General features: G+C 34.2%; 3 protein-coding genes across 5 annotated transcripts; 2 read left to right on the plus strand and 1 right to left on the minus strand.

Moving 5' to 3' along the window:
* The first annotated feature begins 426 nt into the window (after nt 1–426).
* Nucleotides 427–8,603, plus strand: LOC144573819 (GDSL esterase/lipase At5g55050-like). The gene is made up of 5 exons (XM_078323574.1): nt 427–689; nt 6,434–6,564; nt 7,381–7,611; nt 7,927–8,176; nt 8,257–8,603. Exons 1-5 carry the CDS (start codon nt 434–436, stop codon nt 8,472–8,474), a joined length of 1,086 nt encoding a protein of 361 aa, XP_078179700.1. The 5' UTR covers nt 427–433; the 3' UTR covers nt 8,475–8,603.
* A 976-nt stretch (nt 8,604–9,579) lies between these two features.
* LOC144574179 (uncharacterized) lies at nt 9,580–16,705 on the plus strand. Of its 3 annotated transcripts, none has more exons than XR_013518137.1 (12): nt 9,580–10,079; nt 10,408–10,650; nt 11,182–12,776; nt 13,103–13,209; nt 13,458–13,550; nt 13,671–13,804; nt 13,942–14,017; nt 14,103–14,179; nt 14,378–14,411; nt 14,879–15,025; nt 15,217–15,330; nt 16,203–16,337. XR_013518137.1 is itself a non-coding variant. In XM_078324064.1 (12 exons), the coding sequence occupies exons 2-12, from the start codon at nt 10,568–10,570 to the stop codon at nt 16,487–16,489; spliced, it is 2,538 nt and encodes an 845-aa protein (XP_078180190.1). In that variant the 5' UTR covers nt 9,585–10,079; nt 10,408–10,567; the 3' UTR covers nt 16,490–16,705. The 3 variants fall into 3 exon arrangements, 2 of the variants coding, with proteins under 2 accessions (XP_078180191.1, XP_078180190.1); XM_078324064.1 differs by lacking the exon at nt 15,217–15,330 and adding an exon at nt 16,433–16,705 and having other exon boundaries at nt 9,585–10,079; XM_078324065.1 differs by lacking the exon at nt 16,203–16,337 and having other exon boundaries at nt 15,160–15,268.
* A 942-nt stretch (nt 16,706–17,647) lies between these two features.
* LOC144573820 (ABC transporter G family member 5-like) lies at nt 17,648–20,878 on the minus strand. Its single transcript, XM_078323575.1, has 3 exons — nt 20,046–20,878; nt 19,263–19,697; nt 17,648–18,789 (listed from the first exon to the last, which is right to left on the minus strand). The coding sequence occupies exons 1-3, from the start codon at nt 20,745–20,747 to the stop codon at nt 17,872–17,874; spliced, it is 2,055 nt and encodes a 684-aa protein (XP_078179701.1). The 5' UTR covers nt 20,748–20,878; the 3' UTR covers nt 17,648–17,871.
* Between the last annotated feature and the right edge of the window lie 5,466 nt (nt 20,879–26,344).

Here is a 26,344-nt window from a genome sequence, read left to right on the forward strand (position 1 = left end):
TGTAAGTAAAATCAGACCCATCTAGTCCAAGATAGAATGCACCGATCTCTTTAATATTAGTGCATATTCTGATCGGACGGTCTAAATCTAAAAATAAATATGCTGTTACCTTAGGTCATATGATTCCCCCCTCCCCCTGGTGAATTTCACCGGAAATAAATCTGCTGCGATTCTAAAGGGATCGCAGGACCCTGTTATTCCATATCCATCCATTTATCTGTTTAGAGATTCGTGCATAAAAATAAGTATTATTGAGATTTGTGTATTTCAAAAAGTTAAAGGTTAGATTTGGAATCGCAGGATCCTGCGATCTCTTTAGAATCACAGCAGATTTATTTCCGAATTTCACCTCTCTCTCCTTTAAAATCCAGCCAAGAGGGAGCCATGGGTTGAAATTCCAACCAATCTCTCTCCTCTCCCCTCTCCCCTCTCAATGGAGTCCACTAAATATTATTTTACCATAGTAAATGCAATTTTGTTCTTGGTCTTTACTATGTATACTGGTGCAAATGCACAAGGGTTAGTGCCAGCGTTGTATGTATTAGGAGACTCATTAGTAGATGTGGGAAACAACAACCACTTGGAACTCAGTTTAGCGAAAGCCGACTTCCCGCATAATGGAATCGACTATCCCGGCAAAAAGGCCACTGGCCGCTTCAGCAATGGCTACAATTTCGCCGATTTCATGGGTAAGTAACTTCGCATTCCATTTATTTCATTTCTCTGTATGTTTGTAGTTTCAAAAAATAAGCTCTGTTTTAACATATGTTTAAAGATAAAACATGAAGTTGATTTTCTTAACAAAAATTAGTACTTCTGACATGTATTTTCTGATGTGCTACTATCCTGTCATATCTTAAGGTTCTGCTTGTAAATTTGTATATATGATAAAATAGAAGATTGTACAATGATAATATCCAAGGATCAGTACTCTGATTGGTTGGTCATCATTTGTTTTTCAATAGATTGCATTACAAATATTACTATGAAATTATGTAGAACAGATTTTAGGATTCATAACATTTCACATGGATTCTTGTTTTTTTTTTTTTTTTTTTTTTGAGAGGGAAAAAAAAAATGGACAAGTAGACATGGTCTTTCCAGCAAATGTTTAATAAAAAAAAATGAAAAAAATCAGGAACAATCCAAATGACAAATTGAGGTGAAAAAGAAATATAAATAATGCCTAAAATATAAGCCCCTATGTCAGTACCATGACAGGTATATGGTTGTCAATCTTCAAATTCAGAATGTACAATCTAAAATGAACAAAATTGATGGCTCCATACATATTAAATACATACAAGTATATTAGATTAATGTTACCTACTGAATTAATTCTAATTCAATTTTCAAGCCTTGCTAGATTCAAATGCGAATCTAATAAGACATGTATATTTTTAGTTCACATATGAATTCAATAAACTATTTGATATATTATTTAGATTGACATGTAAATTAAACACATGAACAAAATTGGTATTTTGTTTCTTGTCCTTTGCAGTCCCCTACTTTTTTTTTTCCTTAAGATGTCAATTGTATAATAAGACAAGATGAGCGAGTCATATGAGAATGATATTTTTAAGAATATTAAATATATGGTGCAATTGACCTACAAAAAGGTTGAAATCTGTTACATGATATTTTCAACACATGCATTTGGCGTTACCTTGAAAATTATTTTTATATTACTCATTCTTTGTTACATCACCTTCTCTCGAACCATATTTTCCTCTCAATAATATGTCAGCATATACAACATGCCATCAATCATGCATCATATATCCCACAATAAGAAAAAGATTAAGAGCGAGAAGTTGCTTAAAAAGGTAAATTAAACTTTAAAAGTGAGATGACGTGCACTCTGGCCTCTATCTTTTGATTGCAATCAGAGACTTTTGCTTGGATAATAAGAAAAGATGCAATGTGACAAACGCATTGAATTAATTATTGTCAAAATCAAGTGCAAACAGCTCGCAACTTAAAAAGTAAAATAAAAAAAGTTATTTATTGATGTATGACCATTTTTGTTGATTCAAATTGAAAATATTTGATGACTTCATATGTCTTACAAATATGGAAATTTAAACTATTTTTACGTAATATCAATAATCTGTTATGTGCTTATTTATGGCCGAATTTTATATACTTTCAGAACTCCGAAATAAAATAAAATAAAATCTGCTATACCTGTAAGATTTTATGTTTGAATCTTAATGGAAAGATAGAAAATAATTTTTTTTAAAAGTTATCATCAAAATTGGGAATAAAAACTAAACATGCAGGGAAAACGCTTTTGAAAAATAAAATCATGAACTACACAGCAACACTTGCATTATACCACATATTGCTAATAACTTGTTCAAAAGACAAAAATGTTACTTAAAAAGAAATTTCTTCACATGATATTACATCCTTTTTGGTTGAAATATTGTTGGCAATAACACTAAAGGTTATTTACCGAATTGAATCATTATTTTTGAAGTCATGTGTATTGGTATAAAAGAGTTTGCTTTCCAACTATCTTTTGCATTTTCAGTTATTAGTTCTTAGCGCTTTATCAGATTGCAATGGCCTGGCTCATAAATTTGAAATTGGGGCTTTGTGATGAATCTGTAAACAAATTTAATTTATTTAATCTATAATGCTGACAGTACGAATGGTCAGATTTATCACTATTTGTAGCTCAAAGAATAGTTAATAATTTAAATGCCTACGGTCGAAGTGAAGGATTTAAATGTCTTTATCATTTCTCCATTTAGAAAAAACTTTAAAATTTAAAATTTAAATGTTAAATTAAATAGTTAGATATAATCTATATTATTTTCTATATGCACACATAATTAAAAGACTATCATATTTTGATTTTGTTTAAATTGATATTAAGAGCTTAAAGAAAATAAGTGATGTGAATAATTCCTGATGATAGTTTTTTTTTTTTTTTAATTATCAATTTATATAAAAGAGAAGTCAAAAGGTGATAATTTTTTCTGTACAAGTACAAAGATAATAAAAATCACATCTAACCATTCTTATTTTGTATGTAAATCTTTTTATTGTTATTAAATTAAATAGTAAATATGCGATGGAGTTTTAAACTCTTACCAAAGTCCAAATGATGAACAAAAATTCCAGAAGCGACAACAAGTTGTAATACAATTAGTCTTACGCGAATTACTATTTCACGCGTGACATATTCTTTGTGTGTGTGTGTGTACACACACATGAAGATTACAGATTTTGACAGGAAAAGTACACAATAATTGTTTATAGAACTAGCAATGTGAACATGAGACTTAATCTCTTAGAATACATTTGAAAATATGCAAAACCAAATAGTGCTAAATATGGAAATATTTGCCTCCGCTTTCCTTTTTCTAATTCTGAAAAATTGACACGCATCTAGCACAGCCGATATATATAAGTCTAGGCCATATTAGAAGTTCGTGTGTTTTAATTACAATATGTTTGCCGAATTTTTTATTAATATCCAAATTTAATATTAAATTTCAAAAAATAACCGGATCAGTAACGTTTTTCGAAATCTACCCTTTCCGGAAATTTTTTTTCCGGAAACGGTAGCTACTTCCAGAAAAAAATTTTCCGGAAAACTTTTATCCGGAAATAGGAATTTTTTTTTTTTTTTTTTTAGGAAATTTTTTTTTTCAGTTTTTATTTATAATTTATTTATTTTTTGTATTTAAGTATTACAAAAATTTAATATAGTTTTTTAAAAAATAGATGGAATACTATATAATTTGATTTATTCGAAGGACTGCTACAAATAATCCGGATCAACATTTTTCATGCCGGATTTTTTACGGCCGTAAAAAAAAATAATATAATATAATATATGCATATGTATATATAATATATATATATATATAGAGATGGGCTACGGTGAGTTGCGAAGTAAAATGCGTTTCTACTTCACGTTGTATTTTTATTTTGAAAGTCCAAACGACTGATCCGAACCGTTAGATGTTTAATCCATATTGAAATGTACTAGGAGACCAAATTTTACATTTTTTGGAATTTTTTTACTATTTATTAAGCATTTTTGAAAATTGCTGTTTTGCTGTGAACAGTAAAAAACAGTAAAATTTTCTGGACCATCAGATCAGCGACTTTCAAAATTACTTAATAAATAGTAAAAAAAATTCAAAAAATGTAAAATTTGGTCTCCAAGCACATTTCAATATGGAGAACAAGATGAACGGTTCGGATCGACGTTTTAAACTTTAAAATCGCAAAATATGAGAGTGAAGTAAAATAGTCGCTTTACTTCGCAACTCACCGTAGCCCATCTCTATATATATATATATATATATATATATATATATATATATAGAGATGGGCTACGGTGAGTTGCGAAGTAAAACGCGTTTCTACTTCACGCCGTATTTTTATTTTGAAAGTCCAAATGACCGATCCGAACCGTTAGATATTTAATCCATATTGAAATGTGCTTGGAGACCAAATTTCATATTTTTTGGAATTTTTTTACTATTTATTAAGCATTTTTGAAAATTGCTGTTTTGCTGTGAACAGTGAAAAACAGTAAAATTTTCTGGACCATCAGATCAGCGACTTTCAAAATTGCTTAATAAATAGTAAAAAAATTTCAAAAAATGTAAAATTTGGTTTCCAAGCACATTTCAATATGGAGAACAAGATGAACGGTTCGGATCGACATTTTAAACTTTAAAATCACAAAATATGAGCATGAAGTAAAATAGTCGCTTTACTTCGCAACTCACCGTAGCCCAGCTCTATATATATATATATATATGTATATATATATATATATGTATATATAATATAATATATGTATATATATATGTATATATAATATGAGTTAGGCTGGGGTGCTATGGATAGCATAGTGGCCTCTATGCTACGGCTCAATATTCGAGTTTTCAAAATCCAAACGGTCGATCCGAACCGTTCATCTTATTCTCCATATTAATATCTGCTTGGAGACCAAATTTTACATTTTTCTGAATTTTTTTACTATTTATTAAGTATTTTACAAAATTGTTGATCCAACGGTGGCTGCACAAAACAGTCAAACCGTTGGATTAGCGATTTTCAAAGTGGCTTAATAAATAGTAAAAAAATTCAGAAAATTATAAAATTTGGTCTCCAAGCAGATATTAATATGGAGAATAAGATGAACGGTTCGGATCGACCGTTTGGATTTTGAAAACTCGAATATTGAGCCGTAGCATAGAGGCCACTATGCTATCCATAGCACCCCAGCCTAACTCATATTATATATACATATATATACATATATTATATTATATATACATATATATATATATATTATATTATATATACATATGCATATATTATATTATATTATTTTTTTTACGGCCGTAAAAAATCCTGCATGAAAAATGTTGATCCGGATTATTTGTAGCAGTCCTTCGAATAAATCAAATTATATAGTATTCCATCTATTTTTTAAAAAACTATATTAAATTTTTGTAATACTTAAATACAAAAAATAAATAAATTATAAATAAAAACTAGAAAAAAAAATTCCTATAAAAAAAAATTTTCGGAAAAAAAAAAAAATTCCTATTTCCGGATAAAATTTTTCCGGATTTAGCCTATTTCCGGAAATTTTTTTTCCGGAAGTAGCTACCGTTTCCGGAAAAAAAATTTCCGGAAAGGGTAGATTTTGAAAAACGTTACTGATCCGGTTATTTTTTGAAATTTAATATTAAATTTGGATATTAATAAAAAATTCGGATATGTTTGGCTCTATGTGAAATAGTAAAAATAGAGAAAAATTTAAATTTGAAATTTCTATTCGCACACTATTTTAGTCGTATTTAGTTGAAAATAAAAGGTTGAATAGTGACAGAGCAAAAAGATAATGATAAATAAGTTAATTTTTTTAGTAAAAGTTAGAGTTCAAACTACTCAACTATTTAATATTCACAAAAAAAATATTCATTCTAAATTTTGAACATGCGACCTCCCACATAGAAAATATTGTCTTTGCCAATTAGTTAATTAGTTTCATTTCTGAGCTTTATTTCCTTTTAAAAAAAATAAATAAATAAGTTAATTATATACATCTCTTCTGTTCCACTATCTCATGAAATAAAAAATTGGCTCAGAGCAAAACATAAAAAGAACCTACTTGTAAAAAGTAAAATTTTGGCTACGATTAAAATTTCAAACTCAATTTCATTTTTGTGATTTTCACAATTCCACTTAATTTCTGTCTTATTCATTAAGATGGAATATAACTCCTATTCCAATCTATTCTTCTCCAGAAAAACAAAACCAGTTCCTGCAAAATTATTTTATAGTTGCATAGATGGTGCTGACGCTATATTCCGTCAACATTTGGACAGTACAGTAGTAACAGTTATATAATAATTCACTAATTATTTTGAAATTACTACTATTGCAGCTCAGAATCTAGGCGTACCAACATCGATTCCGTACCTCTCTCTTTCTCCTGATTCAAATAACACTGATGAATATCTTGCTGGAGTTAGTTTTGCATCAGGTGGTGCCGGTGTTTTCAACAGCACTAACTCAGTAAGTAAGATTTCGATTGGAAATTTGTCCGAAAGGTTTTGGATAGAATCGTATTAAAAGCTCCGGTTATATCCGTTTAATCTGCATTAAGATTCGTGAAAATTTTAAAACAGATCTTACAGTTTAGACTCGACTTTAAATAAGACTCTGTCCCATGCCCTTCGGACAACAAACCCACGGTTCCAAGATAAGCCTTCGATTTTGATCTTTAACTATGAAGTGGGATATTTTGCTTCTATGTCAGATATAATATATTTCATGTCAATAGTCCTTGGTCTTAGTGTTAATTAATTTTTTTTTCAATTAGATGGATGTAGAGCTTTCAATGATTGAAAAAATTGAATGATTTCACAAGTATCACTTCCTCCAAATATATGCATCTTGTAGTTGTAGATGCTTATGTAAGAAAAATATTTTCTCTAAAGGAACTATACTAATACGATGGAAATTATATGATGGCTTGCACATATAATATTTTTTCAAAGCCTACTATATTTCATTAAAAAATAAAAATATTTATAGACGCGGTCTTAAGTACAAGAAGTATAATATAATTTTTATCTTTTGGGATCATAATGCATAGACTTGATCATTTTCATCTCCTTAAGATTTTTTTTTAAGCAAGTGACATTTTCAGATTACCTGATTTCATTACTGAAAACAAAAATTCATTTTACAACCCTAACCCTTTCACATGACAAAAAGTTTCTTAACTTTTTACACATGCTAAGCAAATTTTATATATCAACCCCCGAATTCTTACAAATCACCTTCAAGGTATGTATTAATTTTTACCATCATTTGGTGTTGATTCAGGGCAAATGTATCTCCTTTGATGAGCAGATAGACTACCTTGCAACAGTGTATGGTGTATTGGTACAGCAGCTTGGTGCAGAAAAAACCCTAGATCACCTCTCCAAGTCAATCTTTGGAGTGGTAATAGGAAGCAATGAACTTATAAAATATGCAAAATCAGACCCGTTCGACAGTACCTCCCCTGAAGATTTTGTAGCCTCTCTTGTTGCCACACTGCAGGACCAACTGAAGGTATGTAGTTTTAAAAAGAAAGACATAATTTAACAGTTTAGAATGAAACCAAATTTATAGTCAATACAAATATATTTTAGAAAAAGATAGGAAACCCTACTACTTTTGGCCAGGTATATATTCTTTTTCTATAATAAGTACAACCAAAAAGAGACTCAACAAATGCCCATGAAATTGACATGTCAACAATAAATTTTTGATATACTCAGCAGCTGAAATTTTACCAAATCAATCAAAATTTAGACAGACTTGTCCTTTCTTATTGACCAACAATATTGTATTTGTCAAAATCAATAAAAACAATAACATATTCAGAGGATGTACAATACTGGTGCACGGAGATTCGTGTTCATAGGCACTGGCCCTGTTGGATGTTGCCCCGCATTGCGGGAGCAAAATGAGACGAAGGAATGCAATGAGGTGGGAAATGACGTTTCTACCCTCTATAACACAGGGGTATCTTCTTTACTAAATGAGATGAAGGAGTCGAGTGCCGACATGAGCTATTCCTTCTTTGATACGAACAAAGCTGTGCTTCAATATATCAACCAACCTTCTAACTATGGTATAATTCAAAACAATTTGAATTATTATTCAATGCTACTTGACCATTCTTAAAATTTTATTAATTGTGCTTTGTTTTAGGTTTCCAGGAAGTAGCTGATGCATGTTGTGGTCTAGGTGATATGAATGCTAAAATAGGATGCTTGCCTATATCTAGCTACTGTTCCAACAGAAGTGATCACATTTTTTGGGATTATTATCACCCGACCGAAACGACGGCCAGAATGGTTACGAGCGTTGCCTTCGACGGATCTGCACCTTTTGTTTACCCCATTAATATAAAACAGCTTAGCAGTTAGCACTAGGCACTAGCTAGTGTTTATTACTGTTTGAGTTATTGAGTGTGCATTTTTTCATTTTCAATTTCAATCTTTTGTTTTCCTTTTTGTTGTAATCTAACTAAATGACCAGTTTATAAAAAAAATAAAAATCAAATAGAGGAGCAGGAGGCCAGGAGTTGTTTAGACATTTTAGTGGTTCCTCCTCTTGAGGAAAGAGTATTAAAATTCGATGGCCATCAGACCTCATTTCGTTTGATACGCGTTGAGATTATGTGAACAGATAAAAATACAACCTAATCTCAATCATCCGTGCAAATTTTGACACATCAAACAGCTTAAATTGTATATAATAGATTAAAAATATACACTGATTTCAATCGTCCCGTAAATCTAAATTGTTTGTGAGAATTTTAACGCGAATCAGACAGTTTAAACTGAACATCGGACAAATTTTGATCTGACGCCAGTTGAAAGGAATCTGCATCACCTCCAGGTACCTGAGGTGCAAGTGGTGAATTTGGACCATTCATTTCATTTGGCACGAATCTCAAAGCAGACCCCCCAGCCTCAACATTTACCGGATTGAGTTTAGCCTGGATGGAATTAATCTGGGCCGTCTATTTTTATTGATTGCACCTCAGGTACCTGGGGGGATACGGACTCAGTTGAAAGCCATGTCCATACAGTGGTGCTTCCTTTGTCACTCCAAGCTTTGTTTCTGTAGGGCTCATATTTGTAAAAACAGAATGCTATTGATAAAAAAAAAAAAAAAAAAATGCCTAATCTCTTTGCGATGTAATGGGCCTCAATACTCCTATTCTTCTTTCTGTCATTTTGGGCCTTCTTTTATTTCTTAAAGTATCCAAATAAACAGTAATATATTACGCTACAGTCTTCAGACAAGCGGGTCCCAAATTTTTTAATTAAATTTGATCTCTGAAATAGAAGTCGGTGTGAGTGTTCATGACAGAAATAGCAACGCAGAAGAGAGCGAAAAGCTCTGAATAGAGAAAAGCACGCCGGAAATAGAAGTCGTTAGTCGTTACTCGTTAGGAAACCACGCCGAAAATAGAAGTCGTTAGAAAACTACGCCGGAAATAGAAGTTCGAGAACTTTATAAGAGATCGATGGTGATGTGTGAGAGGTCTGAGAGAGATTGTCACCTCCTCTCTTTCGTTTCTCTTTCTTCTCTTGGCGATCGACAAGAGAGAGAGAGCGCGATCAAGACGGTGACAGAGAGAGACGGTATTGTCGCCGCCTCTCTTTCTTTTCTCTTCTTCTCTTCTCCTCCTACAACATAATTCTTATCTTGGCGATTGGCTGAAGAGAGAGCAATCAAGAGGGAGATAGATAGAGAACGATCGACAGGGATAGATGGACGAGAACGTAGAGCCTTTGTGGGGGCAACTACTGGATGATCCTGCAGCAATCGAACCAATACCTCTTAGGATCTATAGAAGTTATTTTGATGTTACCACTAAAGATCAACAGAGGGGATGGAAGAAAAGTGACATAGTCTCGCCAAATTTGAAGAGCTCTGATGTGGGTAAAGCAACGGAGACGGCGATATTTGGCAATAAAAAGTCTGGTATCATACCATTCAAAGAAATCAGCAAGAATCAGGTGAGGTTTCTGATTTCTTTCAATTAAGCAAAATCCTAGCTCTAATTTTCTAGCTTCTTGGTTTTCCTTCAATCAAGAAAAGCCTGATGTAAGAAAAATCGGCAGCACATAGGGGACATAGGGTTTTACGATTTCTCTTTCTTGGAATCATTTTCTTGTTTTATGTCGTTTTTCCTGTGCCCTGACCATATCTTACTTGGTTTGGGGGCTCGGAATGATTAGCCAACATGGATTTGTAATTGTTTCGATATGACTCTTCTCAGGACCTGTAGAGAATTTCCATTTTTTTTCAAAATTCACTTCAATTCCTTCTTCTTTGGGTTAGCAGGAGAACGTAGAGCCTTTGTGGGGGGAGCTACTTGAAGACCCTGCAACAATCGAGCCAAGACCTCCTAGGATCTACAGAAATTATTTTGATGGTAGCACTAAAGATCAGCAAAGGGGATTGATGCGAAGTGTCATAGTCTCGCCAAATTTGAAGAGCTCTGATGTGGGTAAAGCAACGGAGACGACGAGATTTAGCAATCAGAAGTCTGGTATCATACCATTCAAAGAAATCTGCAAGAATCAGGTGCGGTTTTCCAATTTCTTTCAATTATGGAAAACCCTAGCTCTAATTTTCTAGCTTCTTGGTTTTCTTTCAATCAAGAAAAGCCCGACCTAAGAAAAATTGGCTGCATATAGGGCACCTAGGGTTTTACGATTTCTCTTTCTTGGAATCCTTTTCTTGTTTTATGTAGTTTTTCCTGTGCCCGACCATATTTTACTTGGTTTTGGAGCTCGCAATGATTAACCAACATGAATTTGTAAATTTTTTGTTTTGATATGACTCTTCTCAGGACCTGTAAGAGAATTTCCATTTTTTTCAAAATTCACTTCAATTCCTTCTTCTTTGGTTTAGGATTCTTAGTTTATTATCATTTCTAGTTGCAGTTTCAACGATTTTGTGTATAATTAGTTTTTTGAATAAACCCCTTATGTATGTTACATTCTGTTGAGAGAATTTCTCTGTATTTTATTGTTGTTTTAAGATCTTTTTGTTCTTTGGACATGTTGGGTACTTGGGGTTTTAGACCACCTGATCTGTTCATTTCTCTTGCAGGTGTTTGTTTGTAAGCAACAACTTCTGTGTGCTACTGAGATGGAAGATAAGCAGAGTTCTTCTATTACCGGCTTACAACATCACATTGGCGGCATCATGCAGTCCTGTGCCGCAACTGCTCGTGCTACTGGTGGCCCCCCCCCCTGTGGTCCGACTAAAGAAACCTGATCCACCCAAAAGAAAAACTACTAGAGGGGGGGTGTCTGACGAAAATGCCAGCCAAATGATGGTTTTTTCTAGTATGGGAAATGAAAAGGGGAAGCCAACTCGTGCAAATGGTGGGGCCCCTCTTCTGGTCCCACTAAAGAAACATGATCCACTCAAAAGGAAAACTACTAGAGGGGGGGTGTCTAATGAAAATGCCACCCAAATGATGGTTTTTTCTAGTCTGGAAAATGAAAAGGGAAAGCCAACTCGTGCAAATGGTGGGGCCTCTCCTCTGGTCCCACTAAAGAAACATGATCCACCCGAAAGGAAAACTACTAGAGGGGGGGTGTCTGACGAAAATGCCACCCAAATGATGGTTTTTTCTAGTCTGGGAAATGAAAAGGGGAAGCCAACTCGTGCAAATGGTGGCGTCCCTCCTCTAGTCTCACTTAAGAAACCTGATCCATCCAAAAGGAAAACTATAATGTTGGTCCCACTAAAGAAACCTGATCTGCCCGAAAGGACAACTACTAGAGGGGGGGCGTCTGATGAAAATGCCGCCCAAATGATGATTTTTTCTAGTCTGGGAAATGAAAAGGGGAAGCCAAAAGATGCAGTCTCTGATACAATGGGCCAGCAAAAGGGGAGAGCAAAGAGACCGGTGTTAACTAACTTAAAATGCAATATAGGATCGGAAATGAAAGTAAAGATGACTGATCTGTCTGCGGCAATGAAGAAAGGCAGGGAAAAAAGGCCTGCTTTACATGTGGATACCCATAACAGTGCTGGTACCACTCTTGTCGTACCGAATAAGAGGCGCACGACATTGAGAGAAGTACCAAATGTCTTATCTGATGGCGTGCTGACTGGAGCCCCTCCTCTGGTCCGACTAAAGAAGCCTGATCTACCCAAAAGGAAAACTACTAGAAGGGGGGTGTCTGACGAAAATGCCACCCAAATGATGGTTTTTTCTAGTCTGGGAAATGAAAAGCGGAAGCCAACTCGTGCAAATGGTGGTGTCCCTCCTCTGGTCCCACTAAAGAAATCTGATATACCCGAAAGGAAGACTACTAGAGGGGGGGCGTCTGATGAAAATGCTGCCCAAATGATGATTTTTTCTAGTCTGGGAAATGAAAAGGGGAAGCCAAAAGATGCAGTGTCTGATACAATGGGCCAGCAAAAGGGGAGAGCAAAGGGACCGGTGTTAACTAACGTAAAATGCAATATAGGACCGGAAATGAAAGCAAAGATGACTGATCTGTGTGCGGCAACGAAGAAAGGCAGGGGAAAAAGGCCTGCTTCTGATGTGGATACCCACATAGGTGCTGGTACCACTCTCGTCGTACCAAATAAGAAGCGCGCAACATTGAGAGAAGTACCAAATATCTTATCTGATGGCATGCTGACTGGGGCTCGTGCTTTTGTGATGAACCCTGACACAATAAATGGTAAGTAGTTTGCATTCTAAATTTTGTATGCATGCCTCTGGCACTTCACAATGGAAATATCATGCGATTGCTGAAAATTGCATTTGTATAACATGACTTGCAAGATATTCATGAAACTGCTTCTATACCTCATTGCTTCCCTAAACAGAAATGATGGTATTTATTATTTCACAAAATAATTAATCGAGGAAGTAAGAAAGTAACTTTTCTGTGTTAAGAAGGGCTTATGTTACAATCTCTCTCTCTTTTTTTTTGGGGCCACACATGCTGTTATTAATTTTAGGAAATTTGTAAAATTTTATTGAACTGATTTTTGGCTCACCTAGGAGATACAACTAGCTCTGGAATTGTGAACATAGACTGTGAAAAGTCAAACATTCTAATGTGCTCTATCTACGCGTCAGACATTTACAGCAACTTCCGTGCTAATGAGGTAATATAACCTAATTTTATAAAAGTTTCTGCTATCTTTTGTTTAGTTTTTTTCTTCTTCATATGTGTTCTGTTAGCTTTGGAATGTTATGTTTGGTGTTTTAGAAGTAATTTTCATCAAATACTAATGATATATTGCAACGACTTACATGCTACAATAGAAATTGTACTTTATCCTTGACATGCTAAAATATATTCTCCAATCTTTCTTCTTACACTGTTTTATTTTATTTTAAAAAATCTTACCAGCTTATTGGAAGGCCTTCTTCTGATTTTCTGGAGAGACTGCAAATTGACGTTACACAGAATAAGCGTGCGGTCTTAATGGATTGGCTTGTTGAGGTTTGCATTGATTGCTTTCTTAAAGTAACAGTAGTTTGTTTATTCCCAAATTATTTTGTGTTATCTTTATTGGAAGTAATGATATTTCTTAATTACGGTTAATTACTGGATTTGGCACAGGTCTGTCAAGAGTACTCTCTAGTTCCTGATACTCTTCATCTTACAGTGAACCTCGTTGACCGATTTCTGTCAATGAACAAAATTGAGAGGCAACGACTTCAGCTTCTTGGTGTGACGTGCATGTTGATTGCCTCGTAAGTCAATGTATCTCACAAATTGAATAACATTTTGTGGTGATGTAATGAGCAGCTACATAAAAATAATTACTGGTAGGTGTATATGTGCATGAATGTAATCGTAATTTGCTAAATAGAACTTGTTCTTTTTTCAGTAAATATGAAGAGACACGTGCTCCTCATGTGCGGGACTTGTGTTTGCTCACTTGCAATTCATACAACGAGAATGAGGTACTGACAATCTATTACACAAACAAGGATTATTGCCTTTTTCTGGTATTAATGGATTCTTACTATTGTCTTACTATTGCATCAGGTACTACAAATGGAGAGGCAAGTGCTGTCAGTGGTGGGTTACAATCTTTCTGTTCCAACAATAAAGACATTTCTCAGGTTATTTATAAACCAGTGCTGTTTATTTTCATTTTAAGAGATACTTTTAATGGTCTGATCGGAACGTCAAATCCCTTTTGAAATGAGAAATGGATTGAGGTTTGTTGATCGGAAACAAAATAATGAAGGTTGAGGTTCTGATCAGACCGTAACTTTATCAAACCTTTGTTATGACTTGCATTAAATTTATCATTTCAGGAGATTTCTTCGAGCAGCACTAGCCTCTTCCAAGGTAATTACAGTATGTCAATTTCTGAAAATGTTGGCTGCTTTGGTTTGCTTAATCAAGTTTAAACTAGTACATCTTTATACCTATCCTTACTTGTGTGACCATGATTATACGCAAAGCCTTTTTTTTATTTTTTCAAATTACACCTCATATTATCATTATTGTATTTGCATTGACGCCTACTAATTGTGTTTTCAATCATCATCCAACATTGGCTTATCTTAGTAATCCCAGTTTTGAAATTGCATATAAACTGGGTAATTTGCCTCAAACATGGTTTATTAATTGAAAACTAACCTCTCCACAAGCATTTCATGTAAAGAAGAAAAAACTATTATTTGGTTGACATTTGGGGACATCCAGACAAAGAACAAAAAAAAAATCACGAGGTTGTCACTTACATAATCCCTTGATTGATACATACTATTATTTATTTTCTATTTCCTGATACATGTGTAAAATAATGTCAGGCACAGCCTGAGCTGATGCATCTGACGAACTATCTGGCTGAGCTGGCACTGGTAGAGTACAGCTTCCTAGAATTCTTGCCATCAATGATTGCTGCTGCTGCTGTTTTTCTTGGTCAGTGGAACCTTGACCAATCTACTTATCCCTGGGTAATTTCCTTAGCCACCCCTCTTTCTCCAAACTTTTCTTTTCTTTGCAAATTTACTGCCTCTTTGTTCGTACTTTCTAGTTCTCTTCTTTATGTGCTTGAATTTTACCATTTCTACCCCTTACAACTTACAAGGCTGCAATATGATGTTGTGCTCACCTTTTTGGCCTCTGTACTTACGGGTGGGGACAGGTGTACAGATCATAGAAGGATTTGATGGGTGGGATTCTTGTGGTGGTACAGATCATAGGAGGATTTGATGGGTGGGATTCTTTGTGGTGGTACAGATATAGGAAGATTTAATGGGTGGGATTCTTGTAGTGGTCCAGCTAGCTCTCTCCCTTAGTTTCTTTATTTATTTTATTTTTTGCCAAGTACATCTTACAATGATACATTTTATATTTATTTAGTAATGAAAAATGAAGCAACCTATTTTCAACAAATTAAATCGAGAGCTTAACACATGACACTTGGTTTTCATTATTATTGAACCAGGTCTTAAAATAAATTATACTTGCTGTATCACAAGTTTTTTATAATGCCCGTCTTTGATTTCGTAGAAAAAATTACTTGATTGGACTATTGAATCTCAATCTTCTATATATGTAGTCTCTTATATCTCTCAGTTGTTTTTATGCTCTTTTGTTTTGTGAATTCTGTGCAAATAATAGTTTTTACTTGAGACCAATCTTGAACTTCTCCACTTGGATTTAATTCTTGAAGATATTTTCACTTGACAACTAAAAGATAGTTTTCTTTTGTGTGTTACTGGAAATAATACTCAGCATTTCATGTACATGCACTGAGCACTGAACTTCCCTTGTATTTACAAATAAGACCCTTGAATCTCTACATATATCCAACAAGCTTCCTGCTATATTTTATCTTTTTATTTTTGTAAATTTTTAATCACTAAACTCCAGGAAATTACCATATTACTCCTGTCAAGAGGGACCAGTTTACATTTCTTAGTTCACTGTTAGGTTCAATTTTGTTAGGGTTATTCACATGTAACATTAAACAACTCAACCTAAGGTTACGTCAGGCATAAAACTAATATGTATTAATCAGTGTGTTATTCTTCTTCATTTTGTTATCTGGTAATAGGATATAGTACTTAAACATTTTTATTTGATTTTTTACTTATGAACAGTTTTATTTGGTTTTTATACATGCAGAACAAGACTCTTGCACATTATACTGGCTACAAGAGCAGTGACATGAAGAAGTGTATTCTGGCGCTGAGAGATTTGCAAGTCAACACAAAAAATTGCCCTCTCAAAGCAATTCGATTTAAGTACTGGCATGATAAGGTAGGTGCACATGCATCAAAGTTCCATCAGTAAATTCAGTGGTGTTATGTAAAATAATGAATTAATCCACTTTGATATTTTTTTTTTATGTGCAGTATTCTTCTGTGGCATACCAAACATCACCAGAGCTACCAGACTACTTATTCTGCTAGGGATCGCTTTTATTTTTTTTTGTTTTCTTGCTCTGTCAGATATTTTGCTTCTATGTCACATATAACATCTTTGATGCCAATGGTTCTTGGTCTTAGTGTTGAGGCTAACTTAGGCATTTTAATGACAATTAAGGTATTACCAGTCCAAGGCTTTTGTTGGGGCCATGGATGTACAGCTTTGATTAAGTAATTAATTAATTTTTAATTTGATGGATTTACAGCTTTCAAATTGATTGAAAAAATTGAATGATTTCTCAAGTATCACCTCTCCGAAGATCTACATTTTTAGATGCTTGTGTAAGAAAAATATTTTCCTGAAGGAATTATACTAATTCACTGGTAATTCTATGGTGGCTTGTATAAAATTATGTACAAGAAGTATAACAAAAATTTTATTTTCTGGGATCATAATGCATATACATGATCCTTTCTATCACCTGAAGGTTTTTTCTTTTAAGCAAGTGACAATTGATTAGATCACCTGTATTTATTACTGAAAAAAACAAATGTTCATTTTACAGCCTAGCTATATACACCAGACATAATATAATTAAATATATACTAATCTGTTGCGTGAATCTAAACTGTCGGTTAAATTTTTTGATGCAAATTGGACGACTTAAATCGGCTCAATCAACAGTAGGAATTACTGTTGGCACAGTAAATAGCCCAAAAAACCCAGCAATTTTGCCTCAGTCAAAGACAATGTCCATACCTGGATTCCATTATTAATAAAATTTTCCTTTTTTTTTCTCTCTGTAACTTGTTGGCACAGACTAGAAGAGTAATATATTCTTATCGCTACGTTGACACCAGTTGCTTCAAACAAGTAAATTTCCTTTTAAAATAGCACAAAATAACTAGGACTTTTTCTGTGGTTCTTACTTGTATGTTACAGATACTCTCTATATATTAATTTGTCGGATGTGAGGTCAAGAGAGAAGGTAAGAAGCACCGAATTATTGAAATCACCAACCGACAGAGAATAAAATTATAAGAAAGGATCAAAACCAAACGAACACTATGACTGAATTAGCCAGCATTAAATTAGCATCGCCATGATTTCTACCAAGCTTTCCTATTTTATAAATTAATATCTTATTATATTAAGCACCGAGTAAACAAACAAGAATTAGGAACCAGTGTCATCGTCTCTTAGACAAACAATTATTTGAAAAACAGAACTATATCAATCACAACAATCCAAACATAATAAATAACAACATATATACTGGTGGTACATTTGTTGATTTATCAAGTAAATTTTGTTTTCTGAATTCTTCACGCTTCAAAAACTAAAAGAAAACACAAGTAAGCTTTGTTTGCAAGAAACCCAATACATGTACACTTGAATAGTTTAGTGCTCTCTCTCATGCAGTACTTCAGTGCCTCTTGTTTTTACCTCCCACTGTCAATGCGACATAGAATAGAAACCAAAAAAGAAACCCCCATGCAATCTGCACCCATATCTCATCCCATTTACCGAGATCAGTAACTGCATGTTGCTCCAATACATCAGGTCCAGTAACCATGCAAGTGTCGGTAGTAATAGTCGCTTGAAGTATCCTACTAATGTTTGGTAGCAACCCGGCCTTCAGTTGATATGGCTGCTGCTCTATTATTGTATTGTCAAAGAGCTGAACCCCTCTAGAATAGCATGAACTGCTGTCTCCAAATTCATTCTGCATTGCACCTTGGTACGGGTACTTCATCAGTGAAATATAATGGAACCAGAGCCAATAGTGTGGAATACGTTCTCGATTGATGTAGAACCCACAAAATAGTAGGAAAAAACGTAAAGTTGCGATCACCACTGCAAAACCTGACACAATCTCAGAAAGAATACCTGACAAGAAGTTGGCAAATCCACTACCCGACCAAAATGCAGCCAATGTGCAAATTGTATAGTATAGGAAACCATGAAAGCCACCATCTAGGCCAATAGGGAAGTAGGTGAGCCCGGAAAATACTAAAGAATACACAATCAGATAAGGGAAACCAGCAATGGCACGGGAAATTACATAAGAGGAGTGGCGGTATGCATTGTGGGATGTCTCCCTATAGAAAATGTAACGCTCGTCAACAAAGACAGGTAAAGCATTGACACAAATATAAAACATAGTTGACATGGCCACTGAGAAGAAACCAAGCCGCTCTTGAACACCCTTTGATGACTTCTCAAGTCTCCAAAAGAGGGATGCAGAAATCACACCAGTGAAAATAACTGCGGCCAGCTGGGTTAGGAAAATCTGTGGCAATCTCCTGGAGTTGGAAAACGACCGCTTCATGAGTACGCAAACCTGTAATTCCCGGTGGTTTACTTATTACATTAAATTAAACATATTAACTAAACAGTGAGGCTATATATGGTAATATGCATTTTACACGACCCGTGCTATAGACTTGTATCTTCGTTTTTGTAGTTCAAACAGTCGATTTGAACAATTCAAAATGATCTTAATATGGAAATGTACTTGAAGACCAAATTTTATATTATTTATATTTTTTAGATAGGTAGATCAAAGAACAACAACTTTCTACCTATCTAAGAAAATAGTGAAAAAAAATCTAAATTTGGTCTACACATACATTTTGATATGAAAATTATGTTTAACTGTTTGGGTAGAATGTTTAGATTTTAAAAATAGAGATATGGATCCATAGTACTGTTCGATCCATAATATGCATATTACCATAGCCTCACTCTTAACTAAATATCAATGTTCGATGCATCCAAAAGGAACTAAGAGTATATACTTTCGGATGTCCTTACCTCAGTCCAGAAATGGTTTGAGTAATTAGGGATTGTGCCATGGACAAGCTTGGGATGAGGGATGCTATTGATAATTGCATCCCTCAACGAGAGTCCTTTTGAATCACGGACGATAGATGGTTCACGTTTTGATACATTTCTTAGTCCCCAAGCCCGGTTGAAGGCAATTAGGCGTCTCATGGCCGTCGGATCTGTTTGCTCTTCCTCTTGTAGCTTATGGACCAGGTCCAGTGTGAACTCAGCTGAGTTTTGTTCTCTCGGGATTGGCATGCCGAACTCGGAGAAGAATCTTGGGAGGTTACCAGGAGGACCATAGTAGATGGTGCGGCCATATGAGAGAAAGATCATACGGTCAAGCAAGTTGAGGATGCGAGAACTTGGCTGGTGGATTGACATAATTACAATGCTACCCCTAAAGGCTATCTCATGAAGGACCTGTACAGTTGAATATACATGATTGATTGAAAATTTGAAAGTTTGAAATTTAATTTGAAATAAAAATCATCAGTGCTGTGTTAGGGCTATTTATATATAGATAACCATCAACTTTTTGTATTCATTTTGAATGATAGAGATCCATCAAATTAAGACTCAAATAGAGTGTTGTTTGGGATCCCTTCAATTATTCTCTAATCAAACTTTCTCTTGACTTTGTCTTTTTGGATCATTCCATAGTATCTTAAACCATACATAGTATGGGCTAACAATTAATTATGACTTAGAATTGTATTTAGTAATTTTCAAAAACATATACAACATGTAAAGTTAATAAAAATTACATACCTTGATGACTAACAAAGCACTGGTAGAATCAAGCCCAGAAATAGGCTCATCCAAGAAGAGAATGATTGGATCATGCACAATATCTACTCCGATAGATACGCGCCTACGTTCACCACCAGAGACACCTCGGTGCCCCTCATCCCCTACAATTGTATTTGCCGCTTTCCTGAGCCCAAGCTGATCAATCAATGCTTGCACTCTACCTGCCTTCTCTCTCTTACTCATTGTTCGCGGCAACCTGAACTCTGCGGCAAACATCAGTGTTTCTTCAACTGTAAGCATTGGATACAGCATATCATCTTGCATCACGTAGGTTGATATCACTCTGAGCAGGCCCCCGCTTTTCAGTCTCTCTCCATTGAGCGTTATAGACCCCTTGAGGCTGTCACGCGCAATACGGTTTGCCAAGGCATCCAGCAAGGTGGATTTTCCGGACCCACTTGGGCCAAGTATTGCCAGAATCTCTCCTTGCCTGGCTTCACCTGAGACATGATCAAGTAGGGTTTTAGTTGAAGGAGGTTTTTCGATGTCATCAGGGATGTCTTGGACCTTAGTTCTTTGTTGGAAGGATGAGGTGCGACCGGATTTCTTCTTCGGCTGTCTCACACAATATGTGAGGTCAGTGAATGCCAGGACAAAAGCAGAGCGTGTTGCACGGTTGTCGTCCAAGGGCACATCGTGTAATGATTCTAATTCGTCCATTGACTAGCTAAGTTTTTTGCTTCCTTCACTGGGAAGAAGACAGGAGGTTTGGTTATATCAATATCGAGTCTCTCTTTATAGACAATAGAAACAAGAAAACCATGTAATAGTTATAATATTTGTAAAATACTTTCTTTTTTGAATTACTTGAGCAACCGGGAAATAGTTTTCCAAATTCTGATGCTCCCCAGCTGGTTAGCATTATTTGCGCTGCTAATGGATCCGATTTAGATTGCATTATTTCAACAAGATGCAGTTTCTCAAGCTTTTAAAAGAGCTAGTATATATAGAGAAAAAAAAAGAAAAATATTTTGTTCGAAATTACATCGTAAAGTATTTGTTGGCACTTTGGGATAGATTTCGGGTTTAATTGGAATTAATTAACCCAATTCAAATCCCAATATGAACATCATATTTGGTCCGATTGCTTGCGGATATCCATTCAAAAATTACTGTACCGCAAGAGATATACAGGTGGTAACCATTGTTGAAAATAATAAAAAAAAAATATATATATATATATAAGACGTGTTGATGTCAAATTATAGAAAAGACAAAGAAAAATGAAAAAACATGCTAGGCTATGTATTAAAATTTGATCTAGTCATAGTCTGTAGTTATATATATTTAATTACTTTGATTATTTCGGGTATGCATTACATTACACTTGTATAGTTGATGATTGCGTCTCATGTTGTATCTTTCTTGCACGAGTACGATGAAAAGTGCATGCCAGCTGAGCTTGTTGCAAATATCAAATGTCAACAAATTGGAAAGTAAAAGGGACCAAGGGTTGAACTACTGACTTGACCCAACATCTACATTCAAATCTCAACTAATTCCAGGTTTAGAGATTTGGACCACAGTTTGGGCCTGTCCTGGTTTTAGCCCCATTGATCTATCTTTTTTCGAGAATAGTTTTTTTATTCTTATCATGCTTCGTAGTTCATAGCATGATTAATGGTTCTAGGTTTTCAAATGTGCACTGTGTATCGTCTTCACCGAAAATTTCAAATTCTACGTCTTCTTTCCCCAAATATCAAATCGTAATGTGAAATATTATTTCCTCTTTATCAATTCAGAAAGCCATATATCCTCGCACAAAAAAAATGCTGACAAGGAAGATATTATCTCCTCATTTGAACTCTCCTGTATTATAAATGTGTCTGACACGGAGATATAAAAGAGAAAAAAATTATATCCTTCTTTTGTTGCATAATAAAGGAAAGGACTGATATCTAGGAAAACAATTTAGTGTGTATATGTATATATAATATAATACATGTATATATGTGTGTGTGTATGTAAATGAGTTTATAAAAAAAAATCCGGTTTTGGGACCAAAAACCGGAAAAAATATTTCCAGAATTGGAGATCGGAAATTTTTTTTCCAGTTTTGGGATAGAGTTTCCGGTTATTAATGTTGAAACCGGAAAAAAAATTTCTTGTTTGGATAGTTTTGGAAATACTGTCGAGGTTTGGATATTTTTTTAAATTTTATTTATTTTTTGGATATAAATAAAAAAATCGGAATTTTATGTGTGCCTTTATTGGTACAGCTTCAGTAAGTGAAACAAATTATAATAGAACTGACAAAACTGTAATTCATTTATTTGGATCAAAGTTGAAAACGCATTGAGGCACAATTGTAAATTGTAGAAACAAATAAAGAGAGCCAGAAAGGCGGAGAGACAGAAGGCTTGAATAAGATTGATCTGAGGCTTTAAAGCAACAAGATAAACTACTGTTGAAAAACCCTAATCTGATGCAGTAACATCTAAATTTAATTTTTCCTGTCATAGAAGAAAACTAAAACCAGAAAAAACAGTACCAGTCCGTGTTATAACCTCGGACCAAATACCAGTATTTTTAGACAAAATACATACAAGCTACAATTACACATCCAACTACTGTTTTCCAGAGTTACTTGGAAAATATGCAAGGAGGCACCCCTGTTGTTGGGAATCAGACTATACTGTAGATCAACCCTTACTAATCACAGAGCCCACAATTACATAGCTAGCCCCTGGTTCTGTTAGCTACGTTACCAATGCTCATTATCCTCTGGGATAGTACCAGTACCTGGGACCAAATTCAGATCCTTTCATATATATATATATATATATATAGAGAGAGAGATAGGCTAATGTGCTTTCAGTAGCATATGGGTCGAAATACACATAGTTCAAATTTGAAATTTCAAAATTCAAAAAGTCGATCTGAACCGTTCATCTTGTTCTCCATATTAATATGTGCTTGGAGACCAAATTTTACATTTTTCTGAATTTTTTTACTATTTATTAAGCCACTTTGAAAATCGCTAATCCAACGGTTTTGTTAAGCCACCGTTGGATTAGCAATTTTTCAAGTGGCTTAATAAATAGTAAAAAAATTCAGAAAAATGTAAAATTTGGTCTCCAAGCACATATTAATATGGAGAACAAGATGAACGGTTCAGATCGACTTTTTGAATTTTGAAATTTCAAATTTGGACCGTGTGTATTTCGACCCATATGCTACTGAAAGCACATTAGCCTATCTCTCTCTCTCTCTCTCTCTCTATATATATATATATATATATATATGAGATGAGCTATGCTACTCCATGGAGTAAAACGCATTGGTGCTCCATGGCTCTATATTTTTATTTTGAAAATCCAAATGACCGATCCGAACCGCTCAACATGATCTCCATATTGAAATGTGCTTGGAGACCAAATTTAAGCAATTTTGAAAAAAAATTTACTATTTATTAAGCAATTTTGAAAATTGCTGATCCGATGGTCCAGAAATTTTTACTGTTCACAGTAAAACAACAATTTTCAAAATTGCTTAATAAATAGTAAAAAAATTTCAAAAAAATGTAAAATTTGGTCTCCAAGCACATTTCAATATGGAGATCACATCTAACGGTTCGGATCGGTCGTTTGGACTTTCAAAATGAAAATACAGCGTGAAGTACAAACGCATTTTACTCCATGGAGTAGCGTAGCTCATATCTCTCTCTCTATATATATATAGGAACCTGCTAGCATGCTACGCGTAGCATAGTTCCCCTCCGTGCAACGGCTCAATATTCGACTTTTCAAAATCCTAACGGTTGAACCAAACCGTTCATCTTGTTCTCCATATTAATATGTGTTTGGAGACCAAATTTTTCATTTTTTTTTTGAAATTTTTTTACTATTTTTTTAAATTTATTGAAAATCGTTGTTGGGCTACGGTGAGTTGCGAAGTAAAACGACTCACCGTAGCCTTACTCTCTCTCTATATATATATAGAGGAGGGATCAAGTTACAACAATTTTTGAGTTATAACAAGTTACAACAAGCATTTTCTACATTTTTAAAGTCCAAATCGTCGATCCAAACCATTAGATGTGATCTCTACAATAAAATGTGCTTGGAGACCAAATTTTACATTTTTTTTTGAATTTTTTTTACTATTTATTAAGATGGGTACAAAATTCAATGGTATGAATTTGACTAGTTTTTGTAGTAAACCACTTTGAAAATTCAATACTATTTATTAAACCACTTTGAAAATTGCTGATCCAGTGGTCTAGAAATTTTTACTGTTTTTTACTGTTCACCTGGATTTGCAAATTTCCAATAAATCTAAAAAAATAGTAAACAAATTTCAAAAAATGTAAAATTTGGTCTCCAAGTACATATTAATATAGAGAACAAGATGAACGGTTTGGATCGGTCATTTGAACTTTAAATCGATGATTTATAGTCCAATGCAAAAGGGTGCCTATGTATTGCAATGCACCATAGCCCATCTCTATATATATATATTAAATTTTTTATTCGTATCCGAATTCTGATCCTTTTCTCAGTTCATTCGGACCGATAATACCTGCCCCCATTTACGCCACAGGCAGTTCCATTTGCAAGCAGATTAACATTTGTTTATAATGGAATATGGCAAATTCGTTACCAGCACAACCCAGGCTCGAAATGATACAAGAGAGCACACAAGCAGCTAGTTAGTTCATATATAACGTTGAATCAAGGCATGTACTTTCCTGGTTGTTTCAATTTTTCAGTGGTTGTTTTTCATTTTTGCCAGAAAAAAAATATCTGACTCCACTGTTGTATCCATTTATTTGGAAAGAAACAAATAAAAAAAAAAATCTAATAGCTTCAGATATGAAGTTCTTAGGTTTAACTTCTGTTTGGTTCCATAAGATAAGAGTCAGTTGTTGGAACAATTAATGAATACTACAGGACCAAAGCTATAATATTCAAACTAGTTATAATGCATGAGTACTACAATAACAAAATTTAAACTGCAAATAACTTCAAAGTCTTAAACTTACATCATTTTCCTAACCAGTACCATTATCCAATAGAATTACTTCGGGGATGGATTTCAAAGCTACTTTTCAAAACAAGTACCGGCTGCTATGACATTATTTCTCTAGCAGCTGTTGGTCATCGCTTTACTGGTACCAGTATCCGATATAACTTTTAGTTTTTTCTCATTATGAATTTATTTCCTTTTAGTTTGACGAAATCTCCGAGGCTCTTGCCATTGTAGAAATTTTAATTGATTGAATTAAGTTTCTTTGTTTTATGATTTTACTTCAAGCGTTATACCATTATATATCACTCCTAATTAATCCCTAAATAATGTTAAATATTTACAACACGAGATTACCAATGTTTGACGGACTGGCCATCCGTTACTTCATGCTAATCCTATTTTAATATAATTATTTAGAGGAGGGCTCAAATGCCTCATTGCTTCATGTTTCAATGGTATCCAACATCATTATTTTCGATTTCAAAGTTCAAACAAAATATCTGAACAGCTCAACATAATATCCACGTTAAAATATGCTTAGAGATCAAATTTTATATTTTTTGAAATTTGTTTACTATTTTTTAAGATAGATACAAAATCCTGCAATTCTTATATATAAGAAAATTGAAAAACAAAATATTAAAAACGAGAATGAGTCTGTGAAAATTTAAAAAACAGGAAGGGGTACACGACTCATGGCGTCCCTGAGGGACGCCATACCAAATTCAAGTCCGACGAAAAAAATATATATATATTTGAAAAACCAGGGACGCCATGGCATACCCCAGCCCAAGAATTTCAGCAAAAAAAAAAAAAAAAATTCCAGGAACGCCATGGCATATCCAGTCCCATATACAAAAGCTGAAAATGAAACTTTACTTGGCGTTTTTCAGATGAAAAAAGAGTTTTCGTGAGATTTGTATATGGGACTAAATATGTCATGGTGTCCCTAGAATTTTTTTTTTTTTTTTTGGGCTGGGGTATGCCATGGCGTCCCTGGTTTTTCAAAAAAATTTTGTTTTTTCGTCGGACTTGAATTTGGTATAGCGTCCCTCAGGGACGCCATGAGTCGTATACCCCTTCCTGTTTTTAAAATTTTCACATACCCATTCTCGTTTTTAATATTTTGTTTTTCAATTTTCTTATATATAAAAATCACGGGGAGCCATGACTATACAATACATTGACCAATGAACAAAGAGCAGTTGGTTTCATTAATTATATTTACTCTTAAGATTATACTAACTTTAATAATAATTTCTCCTATAAATACTATAAAAGGACTC

This window comes from Carex rostrata, chromosome 22 (assembly GCF_964058835.1).
Source record: "Carex rostrata chromosome 22, lpCarRost1.2, whole genome shotgun sequence".
NCBI lineage: Eukaryota > Viridiplantae > Streptophyta > Magnoliopsida > Poales > Cyperaceae > Carex > Carex rostrata.